General features: G+C 41.1%; 1 protein-coding gene across 1 annotated transcript in view; it reads right to left on the bottom strand.

Moving 5' to 3' along the window:
* Positions 1-18,077, bottom strand: part of elp3 (elongator acetyltransferase complex subunit 3) — a 435,450-nt gene extending 417,373 nt beyond the window's left edge. Inside the window, exon 1 of the mRNA XM_051924270.1 lies at positions 17,899-18,077. Within this exon, the coding sequence (XP_051780230.1) occupies positions 17,899-17,920 (22 nt within the window). The 5' untranslated portion in view covers positions 17,921-18,077. The remainder of the gene's footprint in view (positions 1-17,898) is intronic.
* Positions 18,078-19,110: the final 1,033 nt, after the last annotated feature.

Here is a 19,110-nt window from a genome sequence, read left to right as displayed (position 1 = left end):
AAGCAGAGTCTGTGTCACTGTGATGACTTCAAGTGTGGTACTAATAAGTGTGGATATGACTTGCACTGTGCCTCCAATATTGTGATTCCTGGCAGCAGCAGATGAGTCACCCCTACGTCAGAGAGAATTAAATACAAAAAACAAGAATAAAAAACAAACAGTTATCAGTTACCTTATCACTTTAATAAATGCACAATATAAAAAACTAAGTTTAAAAATAACAGATTGTGTTTATTATACTTCATTAAACTAAAAATTGATTTCAGAAGGGCAATTATTACATTAAGCAGTAATACAACAATGTTAATTATTTTTAATAAGAATTACCGTAAGAAAGTCGTAGTTTCCATTGCTCAATCTGACATACAATCTTATCTTTAAATTATCCACTCAAGCACTCGTATAAACTATAGAATTATCCACAGGCATATTATTAATTCTCCAGCATAACAAGATGTAAACCTGTTGGTTGTCTCATACTATCTATTCATATTTGAATGCACTCTTACAGACAATTTTACACACATAACCATTAACCAACTTACATTAATATTACACTAAAATAATTCAACTTCAGTACAATTCAATAAAATGGTAAATACAGATCTGAGAGTCAGTGCTCTACTAAAGAATGCTCTGAACCTGGGTCAATTTCATTAAATGTATATGCCTTCTACTGAATCACATAAAGGACAAATAAAAAAAAGACAGCTCAGGGAAATTGTGTCACAGACATTGGAATTCAATGGAAGACAGAATAACAGATGTGCAGTAATTATTAAATAATTTACCAAGAAAAAATCTCATCATTCAAACTTCCCCATTGCATACATAACTATAATACTCAATTAATAAACCAGTTAAATTTTCCTCATTCAACGTGTATATGCTATGCAGAAGAGTTGATCTGAAAAAGGTTGAAGACTGCAAAGTGGTGGTAGGGGAGAGTGTAGTTAAGCAGCATAGGATGGTGGTCTGTAGGATGACATTGGAGAACAAGAAGAGGAAGAGAGTGAGGGCAGAGCCAAGGATCAAATGTTGGAAGTTGTAAAACGAAGACTGCAAGGTTGAGTTTAGGGAGGAGGTGAGACAAGCACTGCGTGGCAGTGAAGAGTTACCAGACAGCTGAGAAACTACAGCAGATGTAGTAAGGGTGACAGCAAAAACGGTGCTTGGCATGACATCTGGAAGGAGGAAGGAGGAAAAGGAAACCTGGTGGTGGAATAAAGAAATACAGGAGAGTATACAGAGGAAGAGGATGACAAAGAAGAAGTGGGATAATCAGAGAGATGCAGAAAGTAGACATGAGTACAAGGAGATAAGGTGCAAGGTGAAGAGAGAGGTAGCAAAGGCTAAAGAAAAGGCGTATGATAAGTTGTATGAGAGGCTGGACACTAAGGAGGGAGAAAAGATAGATAGATAGAATGGGAAATTCACATTCTTCAGCAGCAGCATACTGATACAATAAATAATATTAAAGAATGATAATAATGCAGGTGAAAAACAGACAATAACTATGTATAATGTTAAATGTTAACGTTTACCCCCCCCCCCCGGATGGAATTAAAGAGTCGTATAGTTTGAGGGAGGAACGATCTCCTCAATCTGTCAGTGGAGCAGGACAGTGACAGCAGTCTGTCGCTGAAGCTGCTCTTCTGTCTGGAGATGATACTATTAAGTGGATGCAGTGGATTCTCCATAATTGATAGGAGCCTGCTGAGCGCCCTTCGCTCTGCCACAGATGTTAAACTGTCCAGCTCCATGCCAACAATAGAGCTTGCCTTCCTCACCAGTTTGTCCAGACGTGAGGCGTCTTTCCTCTTAATGCTGCCTCCCCAGCACACCACTGCGTAGAAGAGGGCGCTCGCCACAACTGTCTGATAGAACATCTGCAGCATCTTATTGCAGATGTTGAAAGACGGCAGCCTTCTAAGGTAGTATAACCGGCTCTGTCCTTTCTTGCACAGCGCATCAGGACCTGTACCAATTGGCTAGACAGAGGGACCTAGCTGGAAAAGATGTGCAGCAGGTTAGGGTGATAAAAGATTAAGATGGAAACATACTCACAAGTGAGGAGAGTGTGTTGAGCAGATGGAAACAGTACTTTGAGAGGCTGATGAACGAGAGAGAGATGATATTAGATGATGTGGAGATAGTGAATCAGGAAGTACAAAAGGATTAGCAAGGAGGAAGTAAGGACAGCTATGATGAGGATGAAAAATAGAACGGCCGTTGGTCCAGATGACATACCTACGGAAGCATGGAGGTGTTTAGGAGAGATGGCAGTGGAGTTTTTAACCAGATTGTTTAATGGAATCTTGGAAAGTGAGAGGATGCACGAGGAGTGGAGAAGTGGTGCACTGGTGCCGATATTTAAGAATAAGGGGGATGTGCAGGACTGCAGTAACTACAGGGGAATAAAATTGATTAGCCACAGCATGAAGTTATGGGAAGGTGCAGTGGAAGCTACGTTTAGAAGTGAGGTGATGATTAGTGAGCAGCAGTATGGTTTCATGCCAAGAAGGAGCACCATAGATGCAATGTTTGCTCTGAGGATGTTGATGGAGAAGTTTAGAGAAGGCCAGAAGGAGTTGCATTGCGTCTTTGTGGACCTGGAGAAAGCATTGGACAGGGTGCCTCGAGAGGAACAGTGGTATTGTATGAGGAAGTCGGGAGTGGTAGAGAAGTACGTAAGTTGTATAGGATATGTACGAGGGAAGTGCGACAGTGGCAAATTCTGAGGTAGGAGTGACGGATGCATTCAAGTTGGAGGTGGGATTACATCAGGGATCGGCTCTGAGCCCTTTCTTATTTGCAATGGTGATGAACAGGTTGACAGACGAGATTAGACAGGAGTCCTCGTGGACTATGATGTTTGCTGATGACATTGTGATCTGTAGCGATAGCATGGAGCAGGTTGAGGAGACCCTGGAGAGGTGGAGATATGCTCTAGAGAAGAGAGGAATGAAGGTCAGTAGGAACAAGACAGAATACATGTATGTAAATGAGAGGGAGGTCAGTGGAATGGTCAGGAATCAGGGAGTAGATTTGGCAAAGGTAGATTAGTTTAAATACTTGGGATCAACAGTACAGAGTAATGGGGATTGTGAAAGAGAGGTGAAAAAGAGAGTGCAGGCAGGGTGGAATGGGTGGAGAAGAGTGCCAGGAGTAATTTGTGACAGACGGGTATCAGCAAGAGTGAAAGGGAAGGTCTACAGGACGGTAGCGAGACCAGCTATGTTATATGGGTTGGAGACGGTGGCACGGACTAGAAAGCAGGAGACAGAGCTGTAGGTAGCAGAGTTAAAGATGCTAAGATTTGCACTGGGTGTGACAACGATGGATAGGATTAGAAATGAGTACATTAGAGGGTCAGCTCAAGTTGGACGGTTGGGAGACAAAGTCAGAGAGGCGAGATTGCGTTGGTTTGGACATGTACAGAGAAGAGATGCTGGGTGTATTGGGAGAAAGATGCTAAGGATTGAGCTGCCAGGGAAGAGGAAAAGAGGAAGGCCTAAGAGAAGGTTTATGGATGTGGTGAGAGAGGACATGCAGGTGATGGTTGTAAAAGAACAAGATGCAGAGGACAGAAAGACGTGGAAGAAGATGATCCACTGATGCAAACCCTAACGGGAGCACCCAAAAGAAGAAGATGATTGTGGCTCTAGTTGATTCTGGATGCCAGGGCAGTGTTCTGTTAGTTTTGCTTAGCCTTAGCTAAGAATTCTTATCTGTGCCTGAAGGAAAGCCGACACCCCTTTTTTATTAGGTCTCACATAACAAGAGACAGCAAGACCTCTCGCAGGCTACAAGATCTCACTGGAACACTGAGTCTGTCTTCTCAAGTTAATCAGCAACTTTTACAGCTGGACTCACCCTAGAGTTACAGTAAATCAGTCTCTTTTAATAATTTGTAATAGATAGATAGATACTTTATTAATCCCCAAGGGGAAATTCACATACTCCAGCAGCAGCATATTGATAAAAACAATATTAATTAAAGTGTGATAAAAATGCAGTGCAAGTTAAAAAATGCAAGGTGGAGATTGCGAGGCAGGTATAACAGTCAATAATCATGTGTAGTGTTAACGTTTATTCACCCCAGGTGGAATTGAAGAGTCGCATAGTGTGGGGGAGGAACGATCTCCTCAGTCTGTCAGTGGAGCAGGACAGTGACAACAGTCTGTTGCTGAAGCTGCTCCTCTGTCTGGAGATGATAGTGTTCAGTGGATTCAGTGGATTCTCCATGATTGACAGGAGCCTGCTCAGTGCCCGTCACTCCGCCACAGATGTCAAACTGTCCAGCTCCAAGCCTACAATAGAGCCTGTTTGTCCAGGCGTGAAGCGTCCCTCTTCTTTATGCTGCCTTCCCAGCACACCATCGCGTAGAAGAGGGTGCTCACCACAACCGTCTGATAGAATATCTGCAGTATCTTATTGCAGATGTTGAAGGATGACAGCCTTCTAAGCAAGTATAGTCTGCTCTGTCCTCTCCTGCACAGAGAATCAGTATTGGCAGTCCAGTCCAGTTTATCATCCAGCTGCACTTCCAGGTATTTATAGGTCTGCACTCTCTGCACACACTCACCTCTGATAATCACAGGGTCCGTGAGGGGCCTGGGCCTCCTAAAATCCACCACCAGCTCTTTGGTTTTGCTGGTGTTCAGTTGTAGGTGGTTTGAGTCGCACCATTTAACAAAGTCCTTGATTAGGTTCCTATACTCCTCCCCCTGCCCACTCCTGATGCAGCCCACGATAGCAGTGTCAGCAAACTTTTGCAGGACTCCGAGTTGTATTGGAAGTCCGATGTACTGTATATAGGCTGAACAGGACCCGAGAAAGTACAGTCCCCTGCAGCGCTCCTGTGCTGCTGGCCACAATGTCAGACCTGCAGTTCCCGAGATGCACATACGGAGGTCTGTCTGTAAGATAGTTCATGATCCATGCCACCAGGGATGAAATTACTCCCATCTCTGTCAGCGTGTCCCTAAGGAGATGGTGCTGAAGGCGCTAGAGAAGTCCAGAAACATAATTCTTACTGCACCACTGCCTCTGTCCAAGTGGGAGAGGGATCGGTGCAGAATGTAGATGATGGCATCCTCCGCGCTCACCTTCTCCTGGTATGCGAACTGCAGAGGGTCGAGGGCATGGCGGACCTGTGACCTCAAGTAGTGAAGCAGCAGCCGCTCCATGGTCTTCATCACATGTGATGTTAGGGCGACAGGCCTGAAGTAATTCAGCTCACTAGGACATGAAACCTTTGGGACTGGGGTGATGCAATATGTTTTCCAAAGCCTTGGGACCCTCCCCTGTTCCAGGCTCAGGTTGAAGATGCGCTGTAGAGGACTCCCCAGCTCCAATGCACAGGCCTTCAACAGTCGTGGCGATACTCCATCTGGACCCACTGCTTTGCTGGCATGAAGTCTCCAATACTATCCACCTGCAGAACCACAGCATCATACATCACCGCAGTTGTAGACACACAGTTGTAGACCCGGAAGTGACGTTTCGGGACTGACTTTGTGAAAATGATATTGCTGCAGAATGGAGTAAAATGGGCGTGAATATCTACTTGGCCGGTCTCGGCAAGTAAGTCGTCAGAACTGACGTCACTGCAGTTTGAGGACGGAGAATTGGAGGATGAGTTCTGGAAGGTTTTGGCAGATCTCGGCAAAGCCCGGAAAGTACCGTCAGGTCAAGGACCCGTTCAAAAATTAAAAGATAAAACTGAAAAGGAAAAACAGTACAATAAACCAAATAATATGCATCATTGTGAAGTTCAAAGGGTTTCTGCCATCACGTCTTGTCATACATCAAACTAAACAATACAAATCATATATGTGAAATACATACACTATTAACATTTACGTTGTGTTCGGGTCTGTGGGAACCATTTCACATATCGACAAAATTAAAATCGCTCATGAAACGAAATATACAGTACAAGTACAATGTTTACACCACGTTAGATTTTTAGTAAAATGTTAATAAAAGTGATTACATTTTTTAAAATGTACGATTCATGTGTGCAGTATTGTTCTAAACCAATTTAGAATAAACATTTTAGCCAATCTAATATTTTTCAACATATATGTGAAGAAAACGGCAATACATGTTATACACTGAATTATGCTATATATTAATTGTCTTATATAGAACTGCTCTAGTTTTTGTTACTTACTATTATAAACGACCGGCCACCAAAGAAAAAAAATACTATTAAAAACACAATTTATTTATATAGCACCCTTCCTATGCCAAAAATTCAGAAAGAACAATAGGACCGATATAACATTGACTATAAATAATATCTCCACTAAATAAACATAAATACAAAATAGACAAAGCATTCAAATAGAATAAAAGACAATAATCCAGACTAAAATACAACATAATACTACAAAAAAAAATCTTGAACAAATAACATAATTTGTGATAAAAATGCAAACCCAGAGTACCTGGACAGATAGAGGGGGTAAACTGAAAGAAGGGGCAGAACGTCAGATCTGTTTAATGACTTCTTAAACAAAAGAGTTAAAAACAAATGAATAGAGTCAGCTGATCCCATCAATTTTGGGAGGCCATTCCACAGTCAGGGCGCTATACAACTGAAGGCCCCGACTGTGGAATGACCTTCCATCTCAACTGCTGGCCACACAGAATAGGCCAGTGAAGACATTAAAGTTTGTCTAAACAAATGACACATCCTTGGTGCACAATGTGACCTGCACAGGGATAGGAGATTCCATGGCTAGAAATGATAATGGACTATAATGCTACAAAAACAGGAGTGGAGAATTTAGACAAAACATTATGCTGGATGCTGGCAGACAATTTTTTCAACATATTGAACATCACAGAAAAAATACTTTTGTCATCGCGACAACCTTGAGCCGAGACTGGAACAGGGAGAAGGTGACAGAGCCATTTTGAGGAGCAGGGTATACCATTGGTGACACCTCACATGCTACTGGGACGACAAGTGCCAAAGACCCCATATAGTGAGTGTGTTTGTGTATCTCACTGTGTGAACTGTACAGTTATTACAATATTACGTAGAAAATGAAAATAGGGTAAACAGGTTATTTACATTGCTTGTTAAAATAATGTGACTAACTGATTTAAAAAAAAAAAAAAAAAGTCCCTCAATAGTACATACGTAGCAAAAATGTAATCATAAGTTGAGATTCACCACAATTATCCATATTATTAACCGAGAATAAACCGGATATGGACGCAGGTACACGGCGATAGGACCATGAGACATATTGCGCAGGCGCCGAAAGCGCGCGTCTCATAAACAGCAACCGAAGTCCTATCCACCGCAAACAAAGGAGTCACGGTCCAAAAACGAAAGAGCTCAACTAACGTGAATGAGAAATGAAGCAACAACGCGCCCATAGCTAACGACTAACGACACAGCCACACAGAAAAGAGGATTCTGTGCTGCACCTCAGAGTCAAACGGACGAGGCTACGGAGGCCCCACAGGTCCACAAAGATAGTACGCCATATTGTGAGTGGCACTACTGCGGAGTGAAGTTAGGAATAACTTTATGTGGCCTTCTCAAGAGTTCGGCGTTCATCTGACATTAAGGTTAAAGTTACAGATACTCCAGACCAAGGAAAACTCATTCAAGGACAACACACCATCTTTACTACAAATGTCGTGTATAAAGAAATATTCCAATAAATATTTCTAATGTGCCATACTATGGATTCTTTACTTCCTTTGTACGTCATCTGCACCTTTACACTGCAATATATCTCATACATATATCAATGTATTTCGGGTTACCCAACACCAGGGGTTGGTGAGCGAAGCGAGCCCCCTAGTCTTTCATGCTTCTCAAAGAGAAATTAAAATACGATGTTTGTAAACTACTTCATTTATGAAGGACTGAAGTGTGAGGCAACCAAAGCTATCATTGAATGTATTTCAGTAATTTGTGTAATGACTTATAAAAACACAATATTACATTAAAATATACTGCTCAAAAAAATTACTGGAACACTTTTTAATCCGAGTATAGAATCAAGTCAATGACACGTGTGGACAATTGATCTGCTCAGTTAAGTAGCAGAGGGGCTTGTTAATCAGTTGCAGCTGCTTTGGTACACTAGAGGGGCACCAATGAGAGGACCCCCAAAACAGGAATGGTTTAAAAGGTGGAGGCCACTGACATTTTTCCCTCTTCATCCGTTTTTTCACTAGGTTTGCATTTGGCTATGGTCAGTGTCACTACTGATAGCATGAAGCCATACCTGGACCCTACAGAGGTGGCACAGGTAGTCCAACTTCTCCAGGATGGCAGGCACATCAATATGTGCCATTGCCAGAAGGTTTGCTGTGTCTCCCAGCACAGTCTAAAGGGTTTGGAGGAGATTCCAGGAGACAGGCAGGCAGTTACTCTAGGAGAGCTGGACAGGGCCCCTTGTAGAAGGTCCTTAACCCATCAGCAGAACCGGAGGAACAGGATGACCACTGGCAGAGCCTATAAAATGACCTCCAGCAGACAGGCCACTGGTGTGAATGTCTCTGACCTTGGACAAAAAGAAACAGACTTCATGAGGGCGGCCTGAGGGCCCAACATTCTCTAGTGGGCCTCGTGGAGCTTGTCTAGCATTTGCCATAGAATACCGGAATTGGCAGGTCCACCACTGGCACGCGCCCTGTGTTTTTCACAGATGAGAGCAGGTTCACCCTGAGCACATGTGGCAGACGTGAAAGGGTCTGGAGAAGCCATGGAGAACGTTATGCTGCCTGTAACATCGTTCAGCATGACCGCTTTGGTGGTAGGTCAGTGATGATCAGTCTGGGGATGCATATCCATGGAGGGCCGCACAGACCTCTACAGGCTAGACAATAGCACCTTGACTGCTATTAGGTATCGGGATGAAATCCCTGGACCCATTGTCAGACACTATGTATCTGATGTCATGTTCAGGGCAACCCTCATGCCTTAACTTATTATATTATAAATTATCTTAATTTTATAATAATATAATCGTATAGCACAGCTCCAGCTGATTCAAAACTCAACTGTCACTGACACAAACCAACAACAGCGAGCACATCATACCCATCCGGCTGCACCTTCACTGCTCCCTGTGTCTTACAGGATTGAATATCAAATTCTGTTCTTGACCTGCTCAATAAGGTCCTCTGATTCTGTGCCCACACTAACCTGCACTATGTGGGTGACAGCAGGGTCCTCAGCTGTATAGCACCCAGACTTTGGAATGACCTCCTGAAATTAATGAGATCACCATTCATTTTTGTTTTTTTTTAACTCATTAGTTTAGGAAGACATTAAACAGACCTGACATTCTGACCCTTCTTTCAGTTTACCCCCTCTATCTGTTCAGGTACTCAGGGTTTGAATTTTTATCACAATTTATGTTATTTGTTCAAGATTTTTTTGTAGTATTATATGTTGTATTTTAGTCTGGATTATTGTCTTTTATTCTATTTGAATGTTTTGTATATCCTGTATTTATCTTTTTTAGTGAAGATATTATTTGTAGCCAATGTTATATAGGTCCTGTTGTTCTTTCTGAATTTTGGGCATAGGAAGGGTGCTATATACAGTAAAAAAATTGTGTTATTAGTATTTTTGTTTTTTTTCTTTTGATGACCCTTCATTTATAATAATAAATGACAAAAATTAGAGTAGTTCTATATAAGGCAATTTATAACATAATTCAGTGTAGAATATGTATTCTTCACATACATGTTTAAAAATATCACATTGGCTTAAATGTTTATTCTAAATTGGTTTAGAACAATTTTGCACTGTACATTTTAAAAAATGTAATCACTTTTATTATTAACGTTTTACTAAACTCTAACGTGGTGTAAACATTATTATATTGTATACTTCGTTTTATGAATGTAAATGAAAAACTGTTTTAAATTAACACAGATCTTGATGATTTTAATTTTGTTGACATGTTAAATGGTTCCCACAGACCTGAACACAACGTAAATGTTAATAGTGTATTTCACAGAAACGATCCGTATTGTTTAGTTTGATGTATGACGCGACGTGATAGCAGAAACCCTCTGAACTTCACAATGATTTTCCCGTCTAATTTTTATCACTTAATTTCTTAAAGGGTCCTTGATCCGAAGTTACTTTCCGGGCTTTGCCGAGACCTGCCGAAACCTTCCAGAAGTAATTTTACGAAGTCCGTCCTGAAACAAAGGTAATGCCACTTCCAGGTCTACAACTGCAGTGACGTATGGTGCTGTGTCTCTGCAAGTTGATGCTTCTCAAAGTCTCCTCAGCTCTCTGCTTACCTGGGGTGCTGTAATTGTGGGTGGGGGAAAACTCTCTCCTATGCTGGTATCAGCAGAAGGATGGGTGGAGGATGCAGTACTCTGAGGCGAGAGTGGGTTAGGGTGGTCAAACCTGCTAAAAAAGTTGTTCATCAGGTTTGCTTTCTCCCTGTCTCTCTCGATGGAGGCACCCCGCTTCGAGCTGCAGCCAGTGATGATCTTCATCCCGTCCCATACTTCCTTCATGCTGTTATTCTGCAACTTTTGGTCCAGTTTTCTCCTGTACTGCTCCTTCGCCGCCCTGAGCTGGATTCGGAGTTCCTTCTGCACGCACTTGAGCTCATGCTGATCACCGCCTTTAAAAGCCCTTTACTTCTGGTTCAAAAGGCCCTTGATGTCACTTGTAATCCATGGCTTGTTGTTAGCATAGCAGCGTACTGTTCTTACTGGAACTACAATGTCCATACAGAACTGGACGTAGTCAGTAGTGCAGTCAACAACCTCCTCAATGTTCTCACTATGTGACCCCTGCAGGATATCCCAGTTTGTAGTTCCAAAGCAGTCTCTCAGAGCCTTCTCTGCCTTTGGGGACCACTTCCTGAATGAGCGTGTGGTTGTAGGTAGCTCCCTCACTCTTGGTTTGTAGTGAGGCTGAAGCAGAACCAGGTTATGATCTGCTTTCCCAAGCACAGGCAGCGGGGTGGCGCTGTATGCATCTAACGTTTGCATACAGTAGGTCAATAGTCCTATTTCCCCGGGTGTTACAATCCACATACTGGGAGAAGGCAGGTAATGTTTTGTCCAGCATCACATAGTTAAAGTCTCAAGAGATTAGCACAAGCGCCTCGGGGTGCTGTGTTTGTAGTTTAGCAACAGCGGCGTGGATAATGTCACACGCTATCTCCACGTCCGCCCAAGGAGGGATGTAAACAATAACAACAATGGCGTGTCCAAACTCTCTCGGAAAGTAATAGGGACGCAGACTTACGGCCAACAGTTAAAACTCCACGCATTTTTTTTTTTTTTTTTTGTTTTTTTTTTTTTTTAAAAGTGTCTGCACACTGGGGAAACTCTGAAGGACAGGAAAATAGGTAATATTATCCCATTATATAAAAAGGGTGACCAGGGCAGATCCAAAGAACTATAAGCCTACTTAACATGTATTACAGGTAAATTAATGGCAGGAATTACTATGGAAAAAAACTGAGCATCACTTGGCAAGAACAGGAGTGCTTGTTAATAGTCAACATGGATTCAAACAGGGGAGGCTGTGTTTTACTAATATGCAGAAGAGGTGCTTAGGTTATTTCCCTTAAGTTTTGGAAGGTATTTGATAAAGTCCCACATTACAGGTTATAGAGCTTCAAACTAAAACAAATGGGAAATGTGTGCAGTTTGTAGATGAATGCTAAACTGGCTAAAACACAAAAAGGAAAGAGTTATCGGGCAAGTAATAATATTAGAATTAGATGATGTTAAAAGTGGTGTCACTCTGGGAGCTAATGCTACAATAAATAAATAAATAAATAAATAAAAAAATAAGAATAAGAATATTAAAAACATGCTGGTCAGTTTTTTTTCGATGATACCAAGCTAGGTGCAGATATTCTAAAATCAGGCAAATCATGAGAGCATATAGGCTTGGGCAGATGAAATTTAAAGCAAGTAAATCCAGAGTATAAAAATGTTAAGTATGAAACTTTAAAGTATTCCTCATGATTAGAAGAAAGGAAACATGGTGGACCTATTACTATTTACATCTAGGCAGTTTGCAGAAGACATTAAGACGACCTACAGAATGTAAGGCTATACTTTGTACTGTTAAGTGTAACTAACTTATGCTTAAGCTTTAAAACACACTGGTGATGTCTCACCTGGGCTACTGTGTGCAGTTTTGGTTGATAAAAAAAGACAAAGCCTCACTACAAAAAGTCCACAGAAGAGCAACTAAACAGATTTAGGGACTGAAAGGCATGAGCTATGAATAAAGATTAAAGGAGTTGAACCTTTTCAGTTTAAGCACGCCGAGATTAAAAGGTGACATAATTGAAGTTATTCAAATTCTGAAAGGAATTAGCCTGCCATATCCAAGCCGTACTTTACTGCGACTTCGCCAAGAATATGGAGACATGGCTGGAAAGATGTTAAGAGGTAAAGTTTGCACAAACATCAGGAACTTTTTCTTCACACAGAGATCCATGGACACTTGTAATAAATCATTAGTGTGGTTTAAAGTAAACCTTTTAAATAGTAAAACTAGGCAATGCTATTTCAAAGAAATAAGGAGGTTTGGATTGGTAAAGATTTGTTGGACCGAATAACCTGTTCTCACTTAATTTTTTTCTCATGCTGTACTTGGTAGTCATGACTAGGGATAGTAATTTTGCAAAGCAACACTACCCAAGCCAATAGTTGTTCTAAGCACTTTTTTGCAAAACTAAAAGCATCCTTTGTCATCTCAGAAGTGCTCACTCCAAAAGATGCAATAGCAGATTGAGCACAAGACATCATTTCACAGGACCTCATAGAATACTAGATACTAGCAAAGCTCATGTAGACCACACTGCCCCATTATCTCTATCTGGACAGAATGGCAAGTAAACCCAAAATACAAAGACTTTATACTTGCAATTCGTTATGAAACTTTAATACTCCGCAACAGTATATATTATATTAACTTAGTTATAACAGGAGGGATGTGGCTTGTTGCTTAATAGGTTTTATATTTATGTATGCACCAGTAGCCCTCTGCGTAATGTCTGGGCAAGCAGACGCTGGTATATAATTTGCCATGTTTGTTAATGAGGTTCTGCAATAATGACAATTTTGTTTCGATATTAATTATTAATATTACTTTTTATTATTTAAAAGCCATCCTTGAATACTCCGTTGGGCCCTTGAGCAAGGCCCTTAACCTGCAATTGCTCCGTCCTGGGAATGGCGTTAATCTGCATCCAGCCATGCATGAAGGCCCTCCACCCTGCAGGGGAAAAACCTGGGGGTTGGTGGCAGAATTGGTACTCCAGCCACCAATAAAAAAAACTCACACTGGTTCCACTCCATCTGAACTAGTGATGTGTTCGTTCGCGAATGAGCCGGCTCTAAGAGCCGATGCTTTGAAGCGAACGAGAGGAGCCGATGCCCATCAAGCAGAGCCGAATCTTCTGCCGCTCCTGGGGCCTCATGTATAACGACGTGCGTAGAACTCACACTATAACATGGCGTAAGCACAAAAGCGGGATTGTGCGTACGCACAGAAAAATCCAGATGCAGGAATCTGTGCGCACGCATACTTTCACGTTCTTCTACTACATAAATCCCGATTTGCGTGAAAAGTAACGCACGTGCACGCGCCTTCTGTCCCGCCCCAACTCCTCCCAGAATTACGCCTCTTTGAATATGCAAATCAATATAAATAGCCTTCTGTGAAAAGACAATGGGAAAAGCACGGGAGAAAATATAAGAATTTCAGCGAATACCAAGTGGAGGCAAAGGAAAAACGTACTATTTGTTGGTTTAAACAGTGGTATAATCAACAAAAGAAAGCTGATCGAGTGACAGTGTGTCGGAGAAACTCGAAGGCTCAACTTCACAAAGTCGCACAGTGCCCGAAATAAAGAAATCACATATCAAAGTCGCCGTGAAAAAGCGAGTCGTAGCCCACCGTCTGAGTGTCATATGAAAGCTTATTAGGGTACAGACAAAAAAAAAGGCACACAGTGGGGAAAAAAGCACGAAATGTCAACTTTAATCTCGAAATGTCCACTTTAATCACGTAGTTTATTTTGCCATTAAAGTAGAACATCTTAAACTTCATCTTAAAATCGTTTAATTTACTAGTTTCTCAAATCCTATTGTAACTAAAGTGGCATGTTAAATGCTTTGTTCTGTATTTGATCTTCTATGTGCTCTATGTGTATGAATCACTACCTGCTTTTTAAACGGGCTTTCTCTTTCTCCGACAGGACACATACTCCATTACATTCTTGATATTACAGCTCTCTGAATAATTAAAATACTGAGATGTATACGTGATATCTTTTTCATGATGATAGGAATGAAAGCATGTTATTAAACATGGGAACATGGTGGCGCAGTGCTTGTTCATGTCTCACGCAAGAGGCTTGCTGCGCCATGCGCAACCTTCAGTTAAATAATTTATCACAGCAGTACTGTCTCTTTCAAACGTACTAACCTCCAATTCCTGTCCTTACTTTTCTTTCTCCAAAAACTCAATCGCCACACAATAAGCTATGTAATAGACGTGAAGCCATCTGTAAGCTTAGAACTTCGATTCTTCAAAACTTTTAAGGAACATTGAAATATCTTAGTAGTACGTGTTTAATTATTATATCCGTCTATCTTTCCAGTGTCGCGTCAGCACCAGCAAGAATACAGCGCAAGGCAGGAACAATTACTGAACTAGCTAGCGCTGCGGCACCGTGTCCTCACATGTTTAATTATTAACAATACAGATTATTTAAATGAAGTTAAAGTTTTATCTGTATAATATAATCAACATGTTTTGCTGCATTTCGTCTTAGAAATGAATACCGTCATCACATGTAAATACGCGCTTTATAAAGTGGCGCAGGTTGTGCAATATTATAACTGTAGTGCAAGTTTACAGTGAGGTGATTGTACTTATAAGTAAACAATTATATAAGGAGCAGTTGATGGACTGATTTAGTGTTTAGAGTTCTTGGGATGAAACTGTTTCTAAACCGCGAAGTCCGTACAGGGACTAAAGCGTTTGCTGTGGCTCAGGCAGCATCTGCTTCATGCTGTGTACCGATAATTCTCTTTCCAATCAGCTGCTGCTGTGATTTCTCACTCAGATACAGTGATATAAATACTCTAAGTGGTGCAGTGAGAGTAATGTGGAAAAAGATGATCTGCTGTGGCAACCCTTAACGGGAGCAGCTGAAAGAAGATGCAGTGAGAGTTACAACGCTAAAGCAGTTATGGTATTTGGAATACTATGGCTATTCCCTGGACCATTATATTGCTACAGGTTAATTACAATCAGATGCGTTACACTAATAAACAATATGCAGTTAATTTCAGTGTATTTATAAAGCCACGCCAGGAATGTGGATTTAAGAAAGAAAGAGTGATCACACAGGAACAGTAGCACTGCTTTGACACTGGGTGCCGCCAGTCTGCAAAACCGGGCGGATAAATTGCGTACGCCAAGGAATTAGTTACCGTGGAAATGTGCGTGGCTTTACGCCAAGTTTAGGTTTTATACATCGCGATTTGAGCGTGGAAAGGTTCGTACGCAACATTTCTGTGCGTACGCACCGTTTATACATGAGGCCCCTGGTCAGCTCTGCTGAAAATCCATTCGGCAGGGGCGGGACTTTACTTATATGGGCACACAGAACATTGGCTCATAATGCCAGCTCGTTTATGAACAAAACATCGGACTAGGATCGTACCATTATGTGAAAGAAGGAAGGGGGGCAGACGCTCCGAAGACAGCGAGTGTTGGTACAGGCCAGGTACACAGAGCAACACTGTCGCTCTGTGTACCTGTCGCTGCGACAGACGAGGAGCCAGATTTAAATGCAAGCGCGTCGTTAAGAAAAAAAGAAGAGTGAAGAAATGAGTGAAAGCCGAAAAAGAAGCAGCATCTGGCTGCATTTCAGTGATATTGGAGACTGCAAAGCTAAGTGCAGAATTTGTAATATGAAAATATCCATTAGAGCAGGATCAACAACAAACCTGCACAGACATATAAGAACCACCCACCCATCCATGCAACTGGAGGAGAGCGTGCCTTCTCTCCTGCCATCCACTGACCCTAGAAAAGAGCCAAGTACTTCTGCTGCAGCATCCACTGTCTTACCAAAATCTGCAGGTATAACACGGTCTTCAGTTCAAACCAAAATAAGCACATTTATTCCAAAACAAATGACGCCAAACAAACAAATAAGTGTCGATCAGGAGCTGGCTAAAATGATAGCTAGCGACTTTCAACCATTTTCCATTGTGTAAGTCAGGCCTTACTTTTGTACAGGCCTTAAACCCCATGTATGTTCTCCCTAGCAGAAAAACTTTGTCCCAAACAATTATTCCATAACTATATATCTGAGGATGGAGTACAACACTGTGTTTTCAGAAACCACTGCTCTGGAAAAAAGGTAGCATTTAATGACAACAGAGCTGTGGATGAGGCATTTCAAAGAATAAGTGCAGCAGCAGCAAGATGCAACCCCAGCAGCCTGTCTGCTCCTCCATCAGAGGGCCAAGAGGAAGAAATTGGAGCAGGGCCATGTTCACAGGAACCACAAGCTTCTGCTGTGTGGAGGCTCTTTGACGAAAGAGCAACAGGAGACACTGCAAGGAGAAATCCCACAGCTGATGCTATGCTGGAGTTGAGGTCCTATCTTGAGGAGCCCCTCATCCAAAGAGCTGAAGACCCACTGAGATGGTGGGAGGCCAAGGCTGTAGTCTACCCACACCTGGTTAAGGTAATGGTAGGAAGACTTTGCATTGTCGCTACATCGGTCCCCTCAGAAAGAGTCTTCTCAAAAACAGGAGAAATAATCACGGAGAGATCGCATCAGCCCATCTAAGCTGAGGCATCTGGCATTTCTGAATGCCAACCTGGCCTAAAAACTTTTATTCAAAGAGTCATAGTGTTGTGTTGTTGAGTTTGGCCTTTATTTAATTTGTTTGCTATGTTTGCTGTGGTTTTGTGTTAAGTTGTTCATTTAAAGCTTTTATTAAAATGTTAAACAATAGTAACTGTGTATTTTTTGTAATGAAAAAATGCATAAAAATACGAAATATCCGAAAACAATGAATAACAAATTGCTTATACACAAACCATTCATAATTGCTTAATTAGGCTAAAATATAAGCATCCAAGTGATACTAAACGAAGAGCCATTCGGGAGCCGATCCAAAACAGCCGAAGCTTTGAAAAGAGCCGGAGTTCCCATCACTAATCTGAACTAGTGTGGTACTGAGGTGTCACTCGTTGCATGGCTGCACTCGGATCCTAACCCGGGGTCCTGAGTTGGTTTGTCATGTGATGGGTGTAGCAATGCGCTGTATCAGCGCCTGCTCCAAATCTTGAATATGAATGGGTGAATTGATTACAAAGTTACTGAAAAGTGTTTCATAATTGATAAAAATAACATAGCCTAATACTTGAGATTATTTCGTTCAAACACTGAAACATCAGTGCCTACTATGAATTTGTTGTTTTTAAATTAAATGAAAATAAGAACTGGAATGTTTCTGTGTTGGAACAAAACGAGACTTGCGTGGCATGATCGGTAATTACATTGAGGATAAACTGCTTTCGAATCCATTCTATTACAACTAATTATATTTTTAAAATATGCGAACGAATGAAGAAAAAAACACAAAACGGTAAGATTACAAGTCTGTTATAAACTAACATTAGGTATACAACGACACCGTATGAACATAAACTGTTTTCATGTAATGGGAGAAAAATCACTATAGATGCCCGTGTTTAAGACTGGAATACATAAAAATAAATGTGACAACATCCAGAAGTTACGCAAAAATGCTAGAAAAATGCACTACGTTCAAGTTTCATTTCCTAGTAGTATTTGTTTACTTAAAACCATGCCTTACTTTTTTTCTTCTGCTTCACCATTGCGTCTTCTGTTATCCTACGAGGAAAATAAAAGAATGATCTCTGGATCCTGAAATCCCGTCAGATTAAACGAATTTACAAATTTGAGAATCCAGCCAAAAATAATTTTTAAAACCACGTTTAACACAAAGTGTAAGGGCAATTCGCTCCCCACGGAAACAAACCCCCTGTTAAGAGTTCCAGCACAGTACCAGTTACTAGTGATGGGCGGAGTGAAGTCAAAGCACGAAGCATAAAAACGTTTGAAGCAATTGCGTCGGAAATCGTATCGAAGCTTCGAAGCATTTGACACTCACCTCTCTACTGACACCTCCTGGCCATTTTCATTAACGTTACACAAACTCATGATCCACTTTAATGACGTCTGTTAAAATTCTTATTGCTTTTACTTTTTCGCTGCTACAGAGTGATAACGAAGAGCAGGGTTCGTCAGCAGCTTCTAGTGTCTGATGTCTAAAATATTATATATAACTAACGCCGACAGGCACACTATACGATAGCAAGAGTTAAACAAAATAAGACTCCACACTCATGGATCCCCGGCTTTTTCAATGAATATTTACTTTTGCACTGTATCATTATAATCACTCCTGTTATTAGTATTATAATTAACCCTCATCTTTTCTTGAGATCACATTTAATAGCCTTAAATGTTTTCTTTGTTCTGACTTAATTAAAACAGAGTAGACGGAAAATAACGGTTTATCCCTACACTTTGCCATGATATAGGTAAGCACATTTGTGAAAGAAAAGGTGAAATCCTTAAATCAAAGATGTTATTATTCGATCAAGTATTTAAATATTTCATTTATTAATACTTAACAATATTTTGTGGAGCACAAAAGTAACGAGTTCGCTACGAAGAAAAGACGCCGTCAGTGGCTCAGCTGACTAAGTGGTTGCTTTTCAAATGTGTAGTGCTAGCCCGAGTTCGATCCGAATTAAAGACTCATCAAAATTAATAATACAAAAATTATTAGGGGTGAGATCTTTCTAACCAATTTGAACTAAATAATTTTGAGAGATACTGTGGAAGGATTGCATAAGAGATCTGTTCGGGAATCATCCCCACTTAGAATCACCATCAAAATGCGATGACTAATTGCGTAAGGCAGCTCACGTATTTACATTAATCCATCTTTTATTCATTGCCATTTGACGTCCATGAACCCCTCCATTGAATAAGGTGA

This window comes from Erpetoichthys calabaricus, chromosome 3 (genome assembly GCF_900747795.2).
Source record: "Erpetoichthys calabaricus chromosome 3, fErpCal1.3, whole genome shotgun sequence".
Lineage (NCBI taxonomy): Eukaryota > Metazoa > Chordata > Cladistia > Polypteriformes > Polypteridae > Erpetoichthys > Erpetoichthys calabaricus.
The sequence above is the reverse complement of the archived record's forward strand: the minus strand, read 5'-3'. Positions and strand labels throughout refer to the sequence as shown.